Source organism: Nerophis lumbriciformis, linkage group LG18, assembly GCF_033978685.3.
Source record: "Nerophis lumbriciformis linkage group LG18, RoL_Nlum_v2.1, whole genome shotgun sequence".
Lineage (NCBI taxonomy): Eukaryota > Metazoa > Chordata > Actinopteri > Syngnathiformes > Syngnathidae > Nerophis > Nerophis lumbriciformis.
The window spans coordinates 35,892,981-35,905,085 of record NC_084565.2 but is presented as its reverse complement, the minus strand read 5'-3'; the positions used below and the strand labels follow the sequence as shown (position 1 = coordinate 35,905,085).

General features: G+C 42.8%; 2 protein-coding genes across 8 annotated transcripts in view; both read left to right on the top strand.

Moving 5' to 3' along the window:
* The window catches only part of mettl13 (methyltransferase 13, eEF1A lysine and N-terminal methyltransferase), a 58,301-nt gene extending 52,468 nt beyond the window's left edge, over positions 1-5,833 (top strand). The window contains exons 6-9 of one of the 2 annotated variants that reach the window (XM_061978229.2): positions 528-686; positions 3,724-3,936; positions 4,016-4,147; positions 4,214-5,833. In XM_061978229.2, coding sequence (XP_061834213.2) covers positions 528-686; positions 3,724-3,936; positions 4,016-4,147; positions 4,214-4,479 — 770 coding nt within the window. In that variant the 3' untranslated portion in view covers positions 4,480-5,833. The remainder of the gene's footprint in view (positions 1-527; positions 687-3,723; positions 3,937-4,015; positions 4,148-4,213) is intronic. The other variant, XM_061978228.2, reaches the window with a different exon arrangement.
* A 2,551-nt stretch (positions 5,834-8,384) lies between these two features.
* Positions 8,385-12,105, top strand: part of dnm3a (dynamin 3a) — a 47,453-nt gene continuing 43,732 nt past the window's right edge. For 3 of the 6 annotated variants that reach the window (XM_061978225.2, XM_061978223.2, XM_061978221.2), the window contains exons 1-2: positions 8,385-8,724; positions 9,237-9,480. In XM_061978225.2, coding sequence (XP_061834209.2) covers positions 8,711-8,724; positions 9,237-9,480 — 258 coding nt within the window. In that variant the 5' untranslated portion in view covers positions 8,385-8,710. Of the gene's footprint in view, positions 8,725-9,236; positions 9,481-12,105 lie in introns of those variants that run through there. The other 3 variants (XM_061978224.2, XM_061978222.2, XM_061978227.2) reach the window with 2 other exon arrangements.

Genomic DNA, 12,105 nt, shown 5'->3' with positions numbered 1-12,105 from the left:
TAAGCAATGACTGTTTAAAAAAAATCCACAAAAAATCTTGGGAATCCAAAGTATCCCTAGTAATAGAAATGTTAAAATAAAATATGGTATACATTTTTTTTACTTTGTTTTTACATTTGTTACTTTCAACACTAAAGTCTCCAGATAATCTTCAGATCTATCAGTCCACTATACAGTTTTTATAATTTTTTATGCTATGTTTTTTTATGCCCTTTTTGTCAAAGAAAACTTTTTTATACATGGCAATATTTCTCCCCAAAAATGATTCAAAGTGCAATATTTGATGTGAAGTAATTGGAGTCTTAAATAGGTCAATAATTAATAACAACATTGATTTTAATTGTTGATTATTTTTTGAGCAATGAGCACTTTTGACACCTGTGAGTTAGATAATCCCTCATGTTTTTAAACAAATGTTATTCTTAGACAATAACACTGCATAGTGTAGTTTGGTATTGATATTTACTACAAATAAACAATAAAAAAAACATGCATGTAAAAAAACAAAAACGTTTCTGTTCCGCCAGCATCCAGTCACAAGAAGAAGAGCAAAAAGAAAAGCAAACAATCCTCGGCGGCGCCGCCGTCCTCTCTGTCAGTGCACAGCGGCTTCCTGTGCTGCGCTCACCACAAAGTCATGGTCGCTGCCCTCGCCATGCTGGACTTGGACATGGAGAACGACAAAGGTACACATCAACTCACGCTCACACTTTCGCCTATTGAAAAGTTACAGAAGTTGTTAGAATGAATACTCTTTTGCCGTACCGGAGAACATCACTGTATTGATTGTGCTGCCATCAATCAATAAATCAATCAAAATAATCAATCACTCTTGTTTGTAGTTCAAGTGGCCCTGGACTATTGTCATGTTCTTCCTATTTACTTTGCTTTTGAGCTGGGTTTGAATTAAGTGCGCCCTCTGCTGGCTGTTGCGAAGTAGTGGTATCCAGTGTTCTGTATTTTGCTTGGATTGTTTAGCTCAGGGATGTCAATCTGGTTTTCATTGAGGGCCACATGGCAGTTATGGCTGCCATCAGAGGGCCGCTTGTAACAGTGAATAATGTTTGAACTTGGCTCTGGATTTTATTATTACTTACATAAATTGTTTTAAGTAGACTGTTGATTTTACAGTAAAAACTTTACATTTAAAACATTTGACTGTAAAATATGGTGTTTTTTTGTTGTTGTTTTTTTACAAAATGTTATGGTAAATGGAAAAACAGTACCACTGTTTTTAGGGGGGGTATTACAGAAAAAGCTGGCAGCTTGGTTGCCAGAATTTTACTATTAAATTTACATTGTTTTTTACAACATTATATTGTTAATGGAAAAACAGTACAAGTTCATTTTTTATTCTGGCAACTGTAAAAAAAAAATGTTACCGTCTTTCCAATTACAGTAATACACCGTTAAAAACAACAATCGTAGATTTTACCGTCAAAAACTGGCAGCTCAGTCAACAATTTTTTTTTTTTTTTTTTAAATAAATGTTTTTATTAAATTTGACAGGTATTACAATATACAATAGAACAGTAGTCACATTTTCCCCTTTTTTTTCCCACCCACTTCCAAGAACAACAACCCGACACATACTCCATACACACATAACCCCCCCCCCAGGTCCTACATACAGTAAGTTAAAGGTACAGTCACAAATGGAAAATAATTAGTACATCACTTTCTTCTCAACATAGGCAGATAGTAAATATACACCCAGAATAAATATAAATAAAAAAAACAAAAAGGAAGCTGGTTTATGAAAGGTGAACTTTTCATGTGTCCTGTAGCGTCTTTAATTTAGCTATGTAGTCAACCACACAGCCCCAAACAGAATAAAACTTCCCAGGTGCCCCCCCTAAGATTGAACTTTATTTTCTCCAGATCTAAATACATCATAAGGTCTTTAAGCCATAAGGAGGCTTTGGGGCAAACTGGTGACTTCCACTCCAGCAAAATTCTCCTACGTGCTAATAAGGATGCAAAGGCGATACTATTCTTAAATTTTCTCCTTATTTGGGGATCTGATACCGTCCCAAAAATAGTCATTTCTGCACATGGTGTCAGATTTAAATCCAATGCCTTAGCAAGGTGTTTGAAAATAGTTGTCCAATAATCCAGCAAATGGGGACAAGACCAAAACATGTGCGTCATGTTTGCAGGTGACATGTAACATCTGTTACAAGTATCCGAGATATTGGGGTATATTTTGGAGAGTTTGGAATTAGTAAAATAAATACGATGGACAACCTTAAATTGTATTAAATTAAGCCTTGAACAGGATGTACTGTTATTAATTTGGGTTAAGGCAGAATCCCAATCTCCATCATCTATAGATCTGCCAAGCTCTCAACAAAATTTTAACGCAAAAACCTGGTAGTTTTTTTCAATTTACAGTAATAGGCTGGAAAGAACACCGTAAAATGTATTGTCATTTTTATTAATTTGATGGTTAGTTTGCTGTAAAATCATAAGTCAAGCAGATATTTAAGTATTTATTTTTATTTAGACAAAAAATGTTTGGAGAGTATGATAATATACTGTAATATTTGTTGCAATAATGGATACTATTAAAGTTTAAAAGGCATGCAATTTCAAGTTTATCTCCGCTGTATTCGGGCGGAAGGCGGGGTACACCCTGGACAAGTCGCCACCTCATCTCAGGGCCAACACAGATAGACAGAACCGGTATAGTACCGTTTTTGACTCATTAGTACCACGATACTATACCAGTACCGGTATACCGTACAACCCTATCTCGGTGTGTAAAATGTTTATGCTTGTCCTCCAGTGATAATGATGCTTAATAATGATACTTCAAATGCTAAGAAATGCAGTCTATTTGCTGTGATGGATGTGATTAATAATAGCTTAGAGAAGCGGTTCTACACATAATTAGCTTCTAGCCACTCGTCAGCCGCGGGACTATAAATAAATACAGTATAAGCCATTTTTGATCGACATTAAAAAGCATTTTAACTCCTCCACTGCCCCAAGTGGAGGAGTTCAAGTACCTCGGAGTCTTGTTCACGAGTGAGGGAAGAGTGGATCGTGAGATCGACAGGCGGATCGGTGCGGCATCTTCAGTAATGCGGACGCTGTATCGATCCGTTGTGGTGAAGAAGGAGCTGAGCCGGAAGGCAAAGCTCTCAATTTACCGGTCGATCTACGTTCCCATCCTCACCTATGGTCATGAGCTTTGGGTTATGACCGAAAGGACAAGATCACGGGTACAAGCGGCCGAAATGAGTTTCCTCCGCCGGGTGGCAGGGCTCTCCCTTAGAGATAGGTTGAGAAGCTCTGTCATCCGGGGGGAGCTCAAAGTAAAGCCGCTGCTCCTCCACATCGAGAGGAGCCAGATGAGGTGGTTCGGGCATCTGGTCAGGATGCCACCCGATCGCCTCCCTCGGGAGGTGTTTAGGGCACGTCCGACCGGTAGGAGGCCACGGGGAAGACCCAGGACACGTTGGGAAGACTATGTCTCCCGGCTGGCCTGGGAACGCCTCGGGATCCCCCGGGAGGAGCTGGACGAAGTGGCTGGGGAGAGGGAAGTCTGGGCTTCCCTGCTTAGGCTGCTGCCCCCGCGACCCGACCTCGGACAAGCGGAAGAAGATGGATGGATGGATAAAAAGCATTAATCGGCTATAGCGATCACATACTTTTTCACAAAAATGTGACGATACGGATCGACTAATATTAACCCTTCTTTCCTCCCCCGCTCCGTAGATGTCCCTGTGTCGGTGCTCCTGGTGGGTCTGGGAGGAGGAGGCCTGCCTCAGTTCCTGCGGGACTTTGTACCCGGTGTTTCTGTGGAGGTGGTGGAACTGGATCCGGCGGTGCTGGAAGTGGCCAAGGAGTGGTTCTGCTTTCGGCCCGACGATCACCTGACCGTCACGCTCGGGGACGGCCTGGAACGCATCTGTGCCTTGGAAAAAGAAGGTTAATGGCGGGATGTAAACAATACAGAGCTAGACCCGGCTGTAGCTTTTCTTTTCTTTTTTTCTTCTTTTAAAAACAGGCGGACGCTTTTTTGACGCCATCATGTTCGACGTGGACAACAAAGACAGCACGGTGGGTATGAGCAGTCCGCCTGCTGCCTTTGTAGAAAGTGCCGTCTTGCACCAAGTCAGTCGCCTTCTAACCCCCAAAGGTACGCTTTACATTTTTAATAACCATGAAAAATGCGAGCGACTTCATACCTCCCTCTTGCCCCCAGGTGTTTTCATACTTAACCTGGTGTGCCGAGACTCCGCCTTGAGGAAAGACGTGCTGGAGCGTGTGAGCCGCGTGTTCCCGACTATCCTCTTCAGGGCGATCGACGGGGAGGTGAACGAGGTGCTCCTCTGCGCTCGCGGGGAAAGCGCCCCGTTAGCGTCGCTGAAGCGAGCGAGCGGCCGCCTGCAGAGCGCGCTGCGCTCAGACGTGAGCAGGGGGCCCCAGATAGACATTGCCGACTTGTTGAAAGACTTGAGAGTCGCGTGAGAGCACCGGGCACCTAAGTACGGAAGTATTAATGTACAAAACCCAAAACCAGTGAAGTTAGCACGTTGCGTAAATGGTAAATAAAAACAGAATACAATAATCTGCAAATCATTTTCAACTTATATTCAATTGAATAGACTGCAAAGACAAGATACTTAACGTTCGAACTGGAATTTTATTTATTTTCTCAAATATTAGCTCATTTGGAATTTGATGCCCGCAACATGTTTCAAGAAAGGTGTCAAAAAAGACTGATAAAGTTGAGGAATGCTCATCAAACACTTATTTGGAACATCCCACAGGTGAACAGGCTAATTGGGAACAGGTGGGTGCCATGATTGGGTATAAAAGCAGCTTCCATGAAATGCTCAGTCATTCACAAACAAGGATGGGGCGAGGGTCACCACTTTGTCAACAAGTGCGTGAGCAAATTGTCCAACAGTTTAAGAACAACATTTCTCAACCAGCTATTGCAAGGAATTTAGGGATTTCACCATCTACTGTCTGTAATATCATCAAAGGGTCCAGAGAATCTGGAGAAATCACTGCACGTAAGCGATGATATTACTGTATATGTTGCCATCCAAGCAACGTTATCATGGACGCCCCTGCCAAGTGTTACAACACCTTCATAGTAAAAGAGCGCAGGAAGCCTATCTCAATCAGTGCGTCTGTAATCCGATACCCGTGTACTAATTTGCTTGTTTGTATTTCAATCTCTGTGTGTGTGTAATGAGATTTGCATATTTTATTTTATGTCCATATTTAGATTTGTGTGTTTGTAAAAACAAATCTCTGTGTGTGTGTGTGTGTGTGTGTGTGTGTGTGTGTGTGTGTGTGTGTGTGTGTGTGTGTGTGTGTGTGTGTGTGTGTGTGTGTGTGTGTGTGTGTGTGAGAGAGAAACAATCAGAATCAGAAATACTTTATTAATCCCAGAGGGGAAATTTGAGATTTTCAGCAAAATCCCATTCAAGAGCAGACAAACGTTAGAGCAGGGGTCCCCAAACTACGGCCCGCGGGCTGAATACGGCCCGCCAGCGTCCAAAATCCAGCCCACGGGAAGTCTCAAGTTTTGTCTTTTTATGGACCGCTTCTGTTAGCTGCCTCTCTTTGTTTATAATGTTTATTTTCTGCTGGATCTACTCTCTATTTTATGCTGCCCTTTTATTTGCTGCAGCTGTTGCATATACTGTAATATTGTACATCAGAGGTGTCCAACTCATTTTAACTCGGGGGCCGCATAGAGGGAAATCTGTGCACACGCGGGCCGGACTATTAAAATCATGGCATTGAAACTAAAAAAATAAAGACAACTTCAGATTGTTTTCTTGGTCTTACTTTGGCCAAAAACAGAACAAACACATTCTGAAAATACGACAACAAAAGTATAGCAAAAAATACCAGGCAGCGGTAAAGTTTACATCAGTGTTCCCCAAACTACGGCCCGCCAGCGTCCAAAATCCGGCCCGCGGGAAGTCTCAAGTTTTTTTTTTTAATTTGTCCTTTTTAATCTATTTTATACCACTTGTTACTTTCGGGGTCCGCTCAGGCAAATCATATTGTCTAAAAATGCATTTTCCCATCGATAACATGACATCATTGCGCTCGTGCCGCAGTGTCGGGTGAGCGTGCACACGCGGCGCACTCTTTTAGTCAGTTAGTGCGTGAGGTATATATATATATATATATATATATATTTTTTTTTTAGTCAGTTAGTGCGTGAGGTGTATATATATATATATATATATATATATATATATATATTAGAGATGCGCGGATAGGCAATTATTTCATCCGCAACCGCATCAGAAAGTCGTCAACCATCCGCCATCCACCCGATCTAACATTTGATCAGAACCGCACCCGCCCGTTGTTATATATCTAATATAGACGATGCAAGGCATTAGTGAGGTTATAAAGCTTTTGCCTGTTAAAGAAAGGAGACTGATCCAATGCAGCACAGACATTCGTGTGCCACGCTGTCACGACCCAGACGCACACCAGTGCGCAATCATATGGGAGCCGCGCTGAGCGCACCTCCAAGCGCATCTCGCTGCCGGGGACGGCCGGGTATATGGGCCCGACGCTCCAGCGCCATCCATTTTCAGGGCTAGTTGATTCGGCAGGTGGGTTGTTACACACTCCTTAGCGGGTTCCAACTTCCATGGCCACCGTCCTGCTGTCTATATCAACCAGGGTGAGCCCCACCCCTTTCGTGAGCGCGCGGAGTGACCCCTGTTACGCGCCCCCGGCAACAGGGGTGGCGGGCAGGTAAGCTGCGCGGGCGGAGTGACCCCTGTTACGAGCCCCCGGCCGCGGCGAAGGCGGACGAGGCGGACGAGGCGGGGTGTCGGTGCGGTGGGCGCGGTGGTGACCCTGGACGTGCGTCGGGCCCTTCTCGCGGATCGCCTCAGCTACGGCTCCCGGTGGTGCCCTCTCGGGGGAAGGGGCCTCGGTCCCGGACCCCGGCGAGGCGTCCCTTCTCCGCTCCGTAAAAGTGTCCATCTCTTTTCTTTTTTTTTCTTCTGTTGTGGCATATGCAGCAGGTGCCTGCTCGTTTTTCGTATGTGGGTAACAACATTTAACTATGTATATATATTTCCGAATTGGTTTAACTGCCACCCGCCTGAATCTATTTAAAATCTAATTTTTTTTAATTTCATCCGCCCGATCCGCGGATAATCCGCGGACTCCGCGGTTGTGCCCGCAAACCGCGCATCTCTAATATATATATATATATATATATATATATATATACTGTATGTATGTATGTACCGTATTTTTCGGACTATAAGTCGCTTCGGAGTATAAGTCGCATCGGCCGAAAATGCATAATAAAGAAGAAAAAAAACATATAAGTTGCACTGGAGTATAAGTCGCATTTTTGGAGGAAATTTATTTGATAAAAGCCAACACCAAGAATAGACATTTGAAAGGCAATTTAAAATAAATAAAGAATAGTGAACAACAGGCTGAATAAGTGTACGTTATATGAGGCATAAATAACCAACTGGTATGTTAACGTAACATATTATGGTAAGAGTCATTCAAATAACTATAACATATAGAACATGCTATACGTTTACCAAACAATCTGTCACTCCTAATCGCTAAATCCCATGAAATCTTATATGTCTAGTCTCTTACGTGAATGAGATAAATAATATTGTTTTATATTTTACGGTAATTTGTTAATAATTTCACACATAAGTCGCTCCTGAGTATAAGTCGCACTCCAAACTATGAAAAAAACTGCGACTTATAGTCCGAAAAATACGGTACTTAAATATCTGCTTGACTTATGATTTTACAGCAAACTACCCATCAAATTAATAAAAAATAGAATACATTTTACGATGTTCTTTACAGCATATTACTGTAAATTGAAAAAAACTACCAGGTTTTTGCGTTAAAATTCTGTTGACTGAGCTGCCAAACTATGAAAAAAACTGCGACTTATAGTCCGAAAAATACGGTGTACTCTCATCATGGCCTTCATGGGCACTTAAAGGAGAACTTCACTTTTTAAAATATTGCCCGTCACCCACATGTTTTATGTGAATTAACAACACTTCTTTCACTTTTCCATCTGTCCTAAATCGTAAAAAACTGCAAACAAGAGGCGGCCAACAATGCAAGTAATAGGGAGTCGTCTCGTCCGCCGATAATTGTCAGGTTCAAACACTGACGACATCTATTAAACAGACAAAGAAGCGAGGAATTCAACAGAGACAGAATTCAATTTGGCTCAATGAGGAGAAACGCGTAGACCTGTCATTTGCTGCGTGTTCGATGTTAATTAAAGCGGCATCTTATTTTATGGTTCACCAAAACGTGGCGCTCCCTGTTGCCAAAAGATTTAGCTTTTTTTTTCATTCCTGATTTAGCTTCCAAGTGTTTCTCTGCACTGTAGTCAGTCCCCTCACACCTCACTGGCCAGGAATGAGGAAGAGTTATTTAGAGAGTGCTGGGCTCTTCCCTCCTGGCTCTCTTCTTTTTTAAAGCAACATAGCCAGTAAAATGCATTTAAGTAGATTAGACGGGATAAATGTATGACTTTAACCTTAACTTGCCTGACATTGCTCGCATGAGTAACGCAAATGTGTTAAATTCCGCGCATGCGCACTCACATCGCGCCCGTTAGCTAGCTGTCAAAAAGTTTTTTCCCCCCTCTTCCCCTCCTGCTTCTCTCTGCCGTGGAGCCCACTCAGCGCCGCGGACACACCGCTAAATGTCTCCCCGGAGGTAAGGAGGAACTTGAACTCCGTGAATAGTGAGCTAAACGAGCGGAAAATGGTCTTCGAATTGTATTATTAGCCGCAACCGCACATTCTTCCTTGCTAGCCGTCCCGTGAACTTGCGTTCAACAAGCTAGCAACACGCCCATGCCGTTTTTTGTTACGCGTATATTTTGAACGATAACTTTTTAATTGCGTTACCCAGGCATAAGTAAGAGTTCACTCGACCATTTATCGGAAAAGTGGTGTTGAATTTCAATGGTTTTTCAAAGTACTTGTACTCCGGCGTTGCTAGGGGCAACCGCGGGATGGAGTTTTGCACGTGAACGCAACACTCCCAAGAATGTGCCACTGGAAGGGACCTTGAACGCAACTGACGATGACAGCGTTATGTCGCCTTTAATGCTTTCAGCTCATAGGTCGAGCGTGTAAAAATATGACAGGAGTGTTATCAATTTAATCACTATTTAAGTTAGAAAGTGGTTTATGTAAAATGCAATTACCCCCCCTTCGCTTCAGCTTGCTGTTGAAACACCGAGCAGACCTCGTCGAAGTTCAGGTGGAGTTCAGGGGTTGTTCTTCGGCTCGGAAATTCCGACTTCCCAGCAGCACCTTGACTGAGCAGCATGATTTCCACGATCAACCGCCTCCAAGACGCGCTAAGCGGCGCCGGGCAGAGCTACTCCCTCCTCCTGCCGCAGATCGCCGTGGTGGGCGGCCAAAGCTGCGGGAAGAGCTCCGTCCTGGAGAACTTTGTGGGCAGGTAAGCTTCCCTTCGGTGACCTTTTTATTTTATTTATTTTTTAACTCAAATATGAGAGCCACAAACATTTTGAACATGCAGATTTTTAAAAATGAGCTTGAGGTTTTTAATAACCTTTTTGAGCAAAAACCAGTAACATTTGTCACTTTTGAAAATACCCTTTGGCCCTTCAAGGCAGAGTTTGTGTGTTTTTCAACCTTTTTTGAGCCAAGGCACATTTTTTTCATTGAAAAAATCCAGAGGCACACCACCAGCAGAAATCATAAAAAAATGAAACACAGTGGACAATAAAAAGTCGTTGTCGCAATTGTTGTATATGAATTCAAACCATAACCAAGCATGCATCAATATAGCTCCTGTCTCAAAGTAGGTGTACTGGCACCACCTGTCACATCACTTATTTTGAGTTTTTTGGTGTTTTCCCGTGCGTAGTCTTTTAGTTCTTGTCTTGCGCTCCTATTTTGGTGGCTTTTCCTGTTTTGTTGGTATTTTCCTGTTGCAGTTTCAGGTCTTCCTTTGAGCGATATTCCCCGCATCTGCTTTGTTTTAGCAATCAAGACTATTTAAGTTGTTTTTATCCTTCTTTGTGTGGACATTGTTGATTGTCATGTACGGATGTACTTTGTGGACACCGTCTGCTCCACGCGCTGTAAGTCTTTGCTGTCGTCCAGCATTCTGTTTTTGTTTACTTTGCAGCCATTTCAGTTTTAGTTTCATTATGCATAGCCATCCCTAAGCTTCAATGCCTTTTGTTTATTTTTGGTTTAAGCATTAGATACCTTTTTACACGCTGCCTCCCGCTGTCATCTGCATATTGTGACTATGACAAACCATGTTCCCGACATCTACAACGCAATTAGCTACCTACTGCCACCTACTGATTTGGAAGAGTATTACATGGTTACTCTGCTGAGGTCTAGACAGCACAGTCATTCAACAGCAGCACGTTTGCGAATTCTAACTACTGGTTTGCAAAAAAAATATTATTAACCCAATTAGGTGAAATTACATAATCTCCCACGGCACACCAGACTGTATCTCACGGCACACTAGTTGAAAAACACTGCTTTAAGGAATTACTTGCAGCATTGCAAATTGTGACGATATCACTGTTTTTTTTATGTATCCGCCAAGGAAAGGGTTCGGAAATCGTGGAGGTTTCGATGTTTAATAGTATCAATCAATCAATCAAAGTTTATTTATATAGCTCTAAATCACAAGTGTCTCAAATGGGTGCACAAGCCACAACGACATCCTCGGCTCAGATCCCACATCAGGGCAAGAAAAAAACTCAACCCAATAGGGTACAATGAGAAACCTAGGAGGGGATCGCAGACCGCAGGGTCCCGACTTTGAACAGCTAGCACGTCATCTGTGGTCACCTAATAACCTCTCCACGCAGTAGAGGGGGGAAGAGCAGAAAAGAGACGGCAGATCAACTGGTCTAAAGGGGGGGGGGTCTATTTAAAGGCTAGTGTATACAAATGAGTTCTAAGATGGGACTTAAATGCTTCTACTGAGGTAGCATCTCTAACTGTTACCAGGAGGGCATTCCAGAGTACTGGAGCCCCAATAGAAAACGCTCTATAGCCCGCAGACTTTTTTGGGGCTCTGGGAATCACTAATAAGCCGAAGTTCTTAGAACTGTAATCTCTTTCACTACATTTGAACTACTGCTAAAAGGAAAGTATCAAAAATCACAATTTTGGACACTAATTCCCATTCAGTATTGCTTTGATTTTACTGACGGTCTCCTGTCCCAGCCATTAATAATGCGTGGTGGTTAAGCTAGCTCTGTTCTCAATGGGTACTAGGCGCCACTTAGCATTTCTCAAAGAAAAATGCCCTATGCTTGTATGGTTTTCGGCTGTACGAATCGTGAAAAGGATAAACGTTTCTTCAGAGTTCCTCGAGGGGTAACCAAAAAGGGCGGCAGAGTGAACGATTTTACGAAACGAGGATGAGAAAAGCATGCAGCTCAAACTCCAGTCCAGGGGAGCATAGTCGAAGAATACATGAATTTACAGAGATCACTTCGTTAAAGGTTTGTTTAATACACTTTTAAAGGTTACTATTTCCCAGTTAAGTATTGTCTTGATGTTATTTATTATTTCTTACAGTGTTTCCCACACATTCATTTATTTGTGGCGGCCCGCCACGAAAGAATTACGTCCGCCACAGTTGGATTTTTCGGCTTTTGACTCGCTCGACCGCTCATAAAATAATGGGACTCTGTCTGTGAATGTACCTTGTAGTCACAACTCCGGTGCAGTAGGTGGCGGTAGCCTACTATGCATTGTAACTCCGCCAATAGCACTTAATTCACCTGGTGGGCCAGAAGACGAAGACGGACGGACGGACGGGATCAAAATACGAGGGTAATACAGCTTATAGGTAGATAGGTTATAGCTGCATCGCTCGCGGCTCGTCATATATTTAACGTTAATCCGCGATTTCACCGAGCCTGACACTGCTTCATTAACACCGCCGCTGTTTGACTCGGAGTCTGGGGCAGACGCACGTAATAACAATCACCTGTTTTCTTACCGACGAGCTAACGTGTCCAGGTTATAACCCTGTTGTCAATAAACACACATGGAGACGGTGCTTCAGATACTACATTAA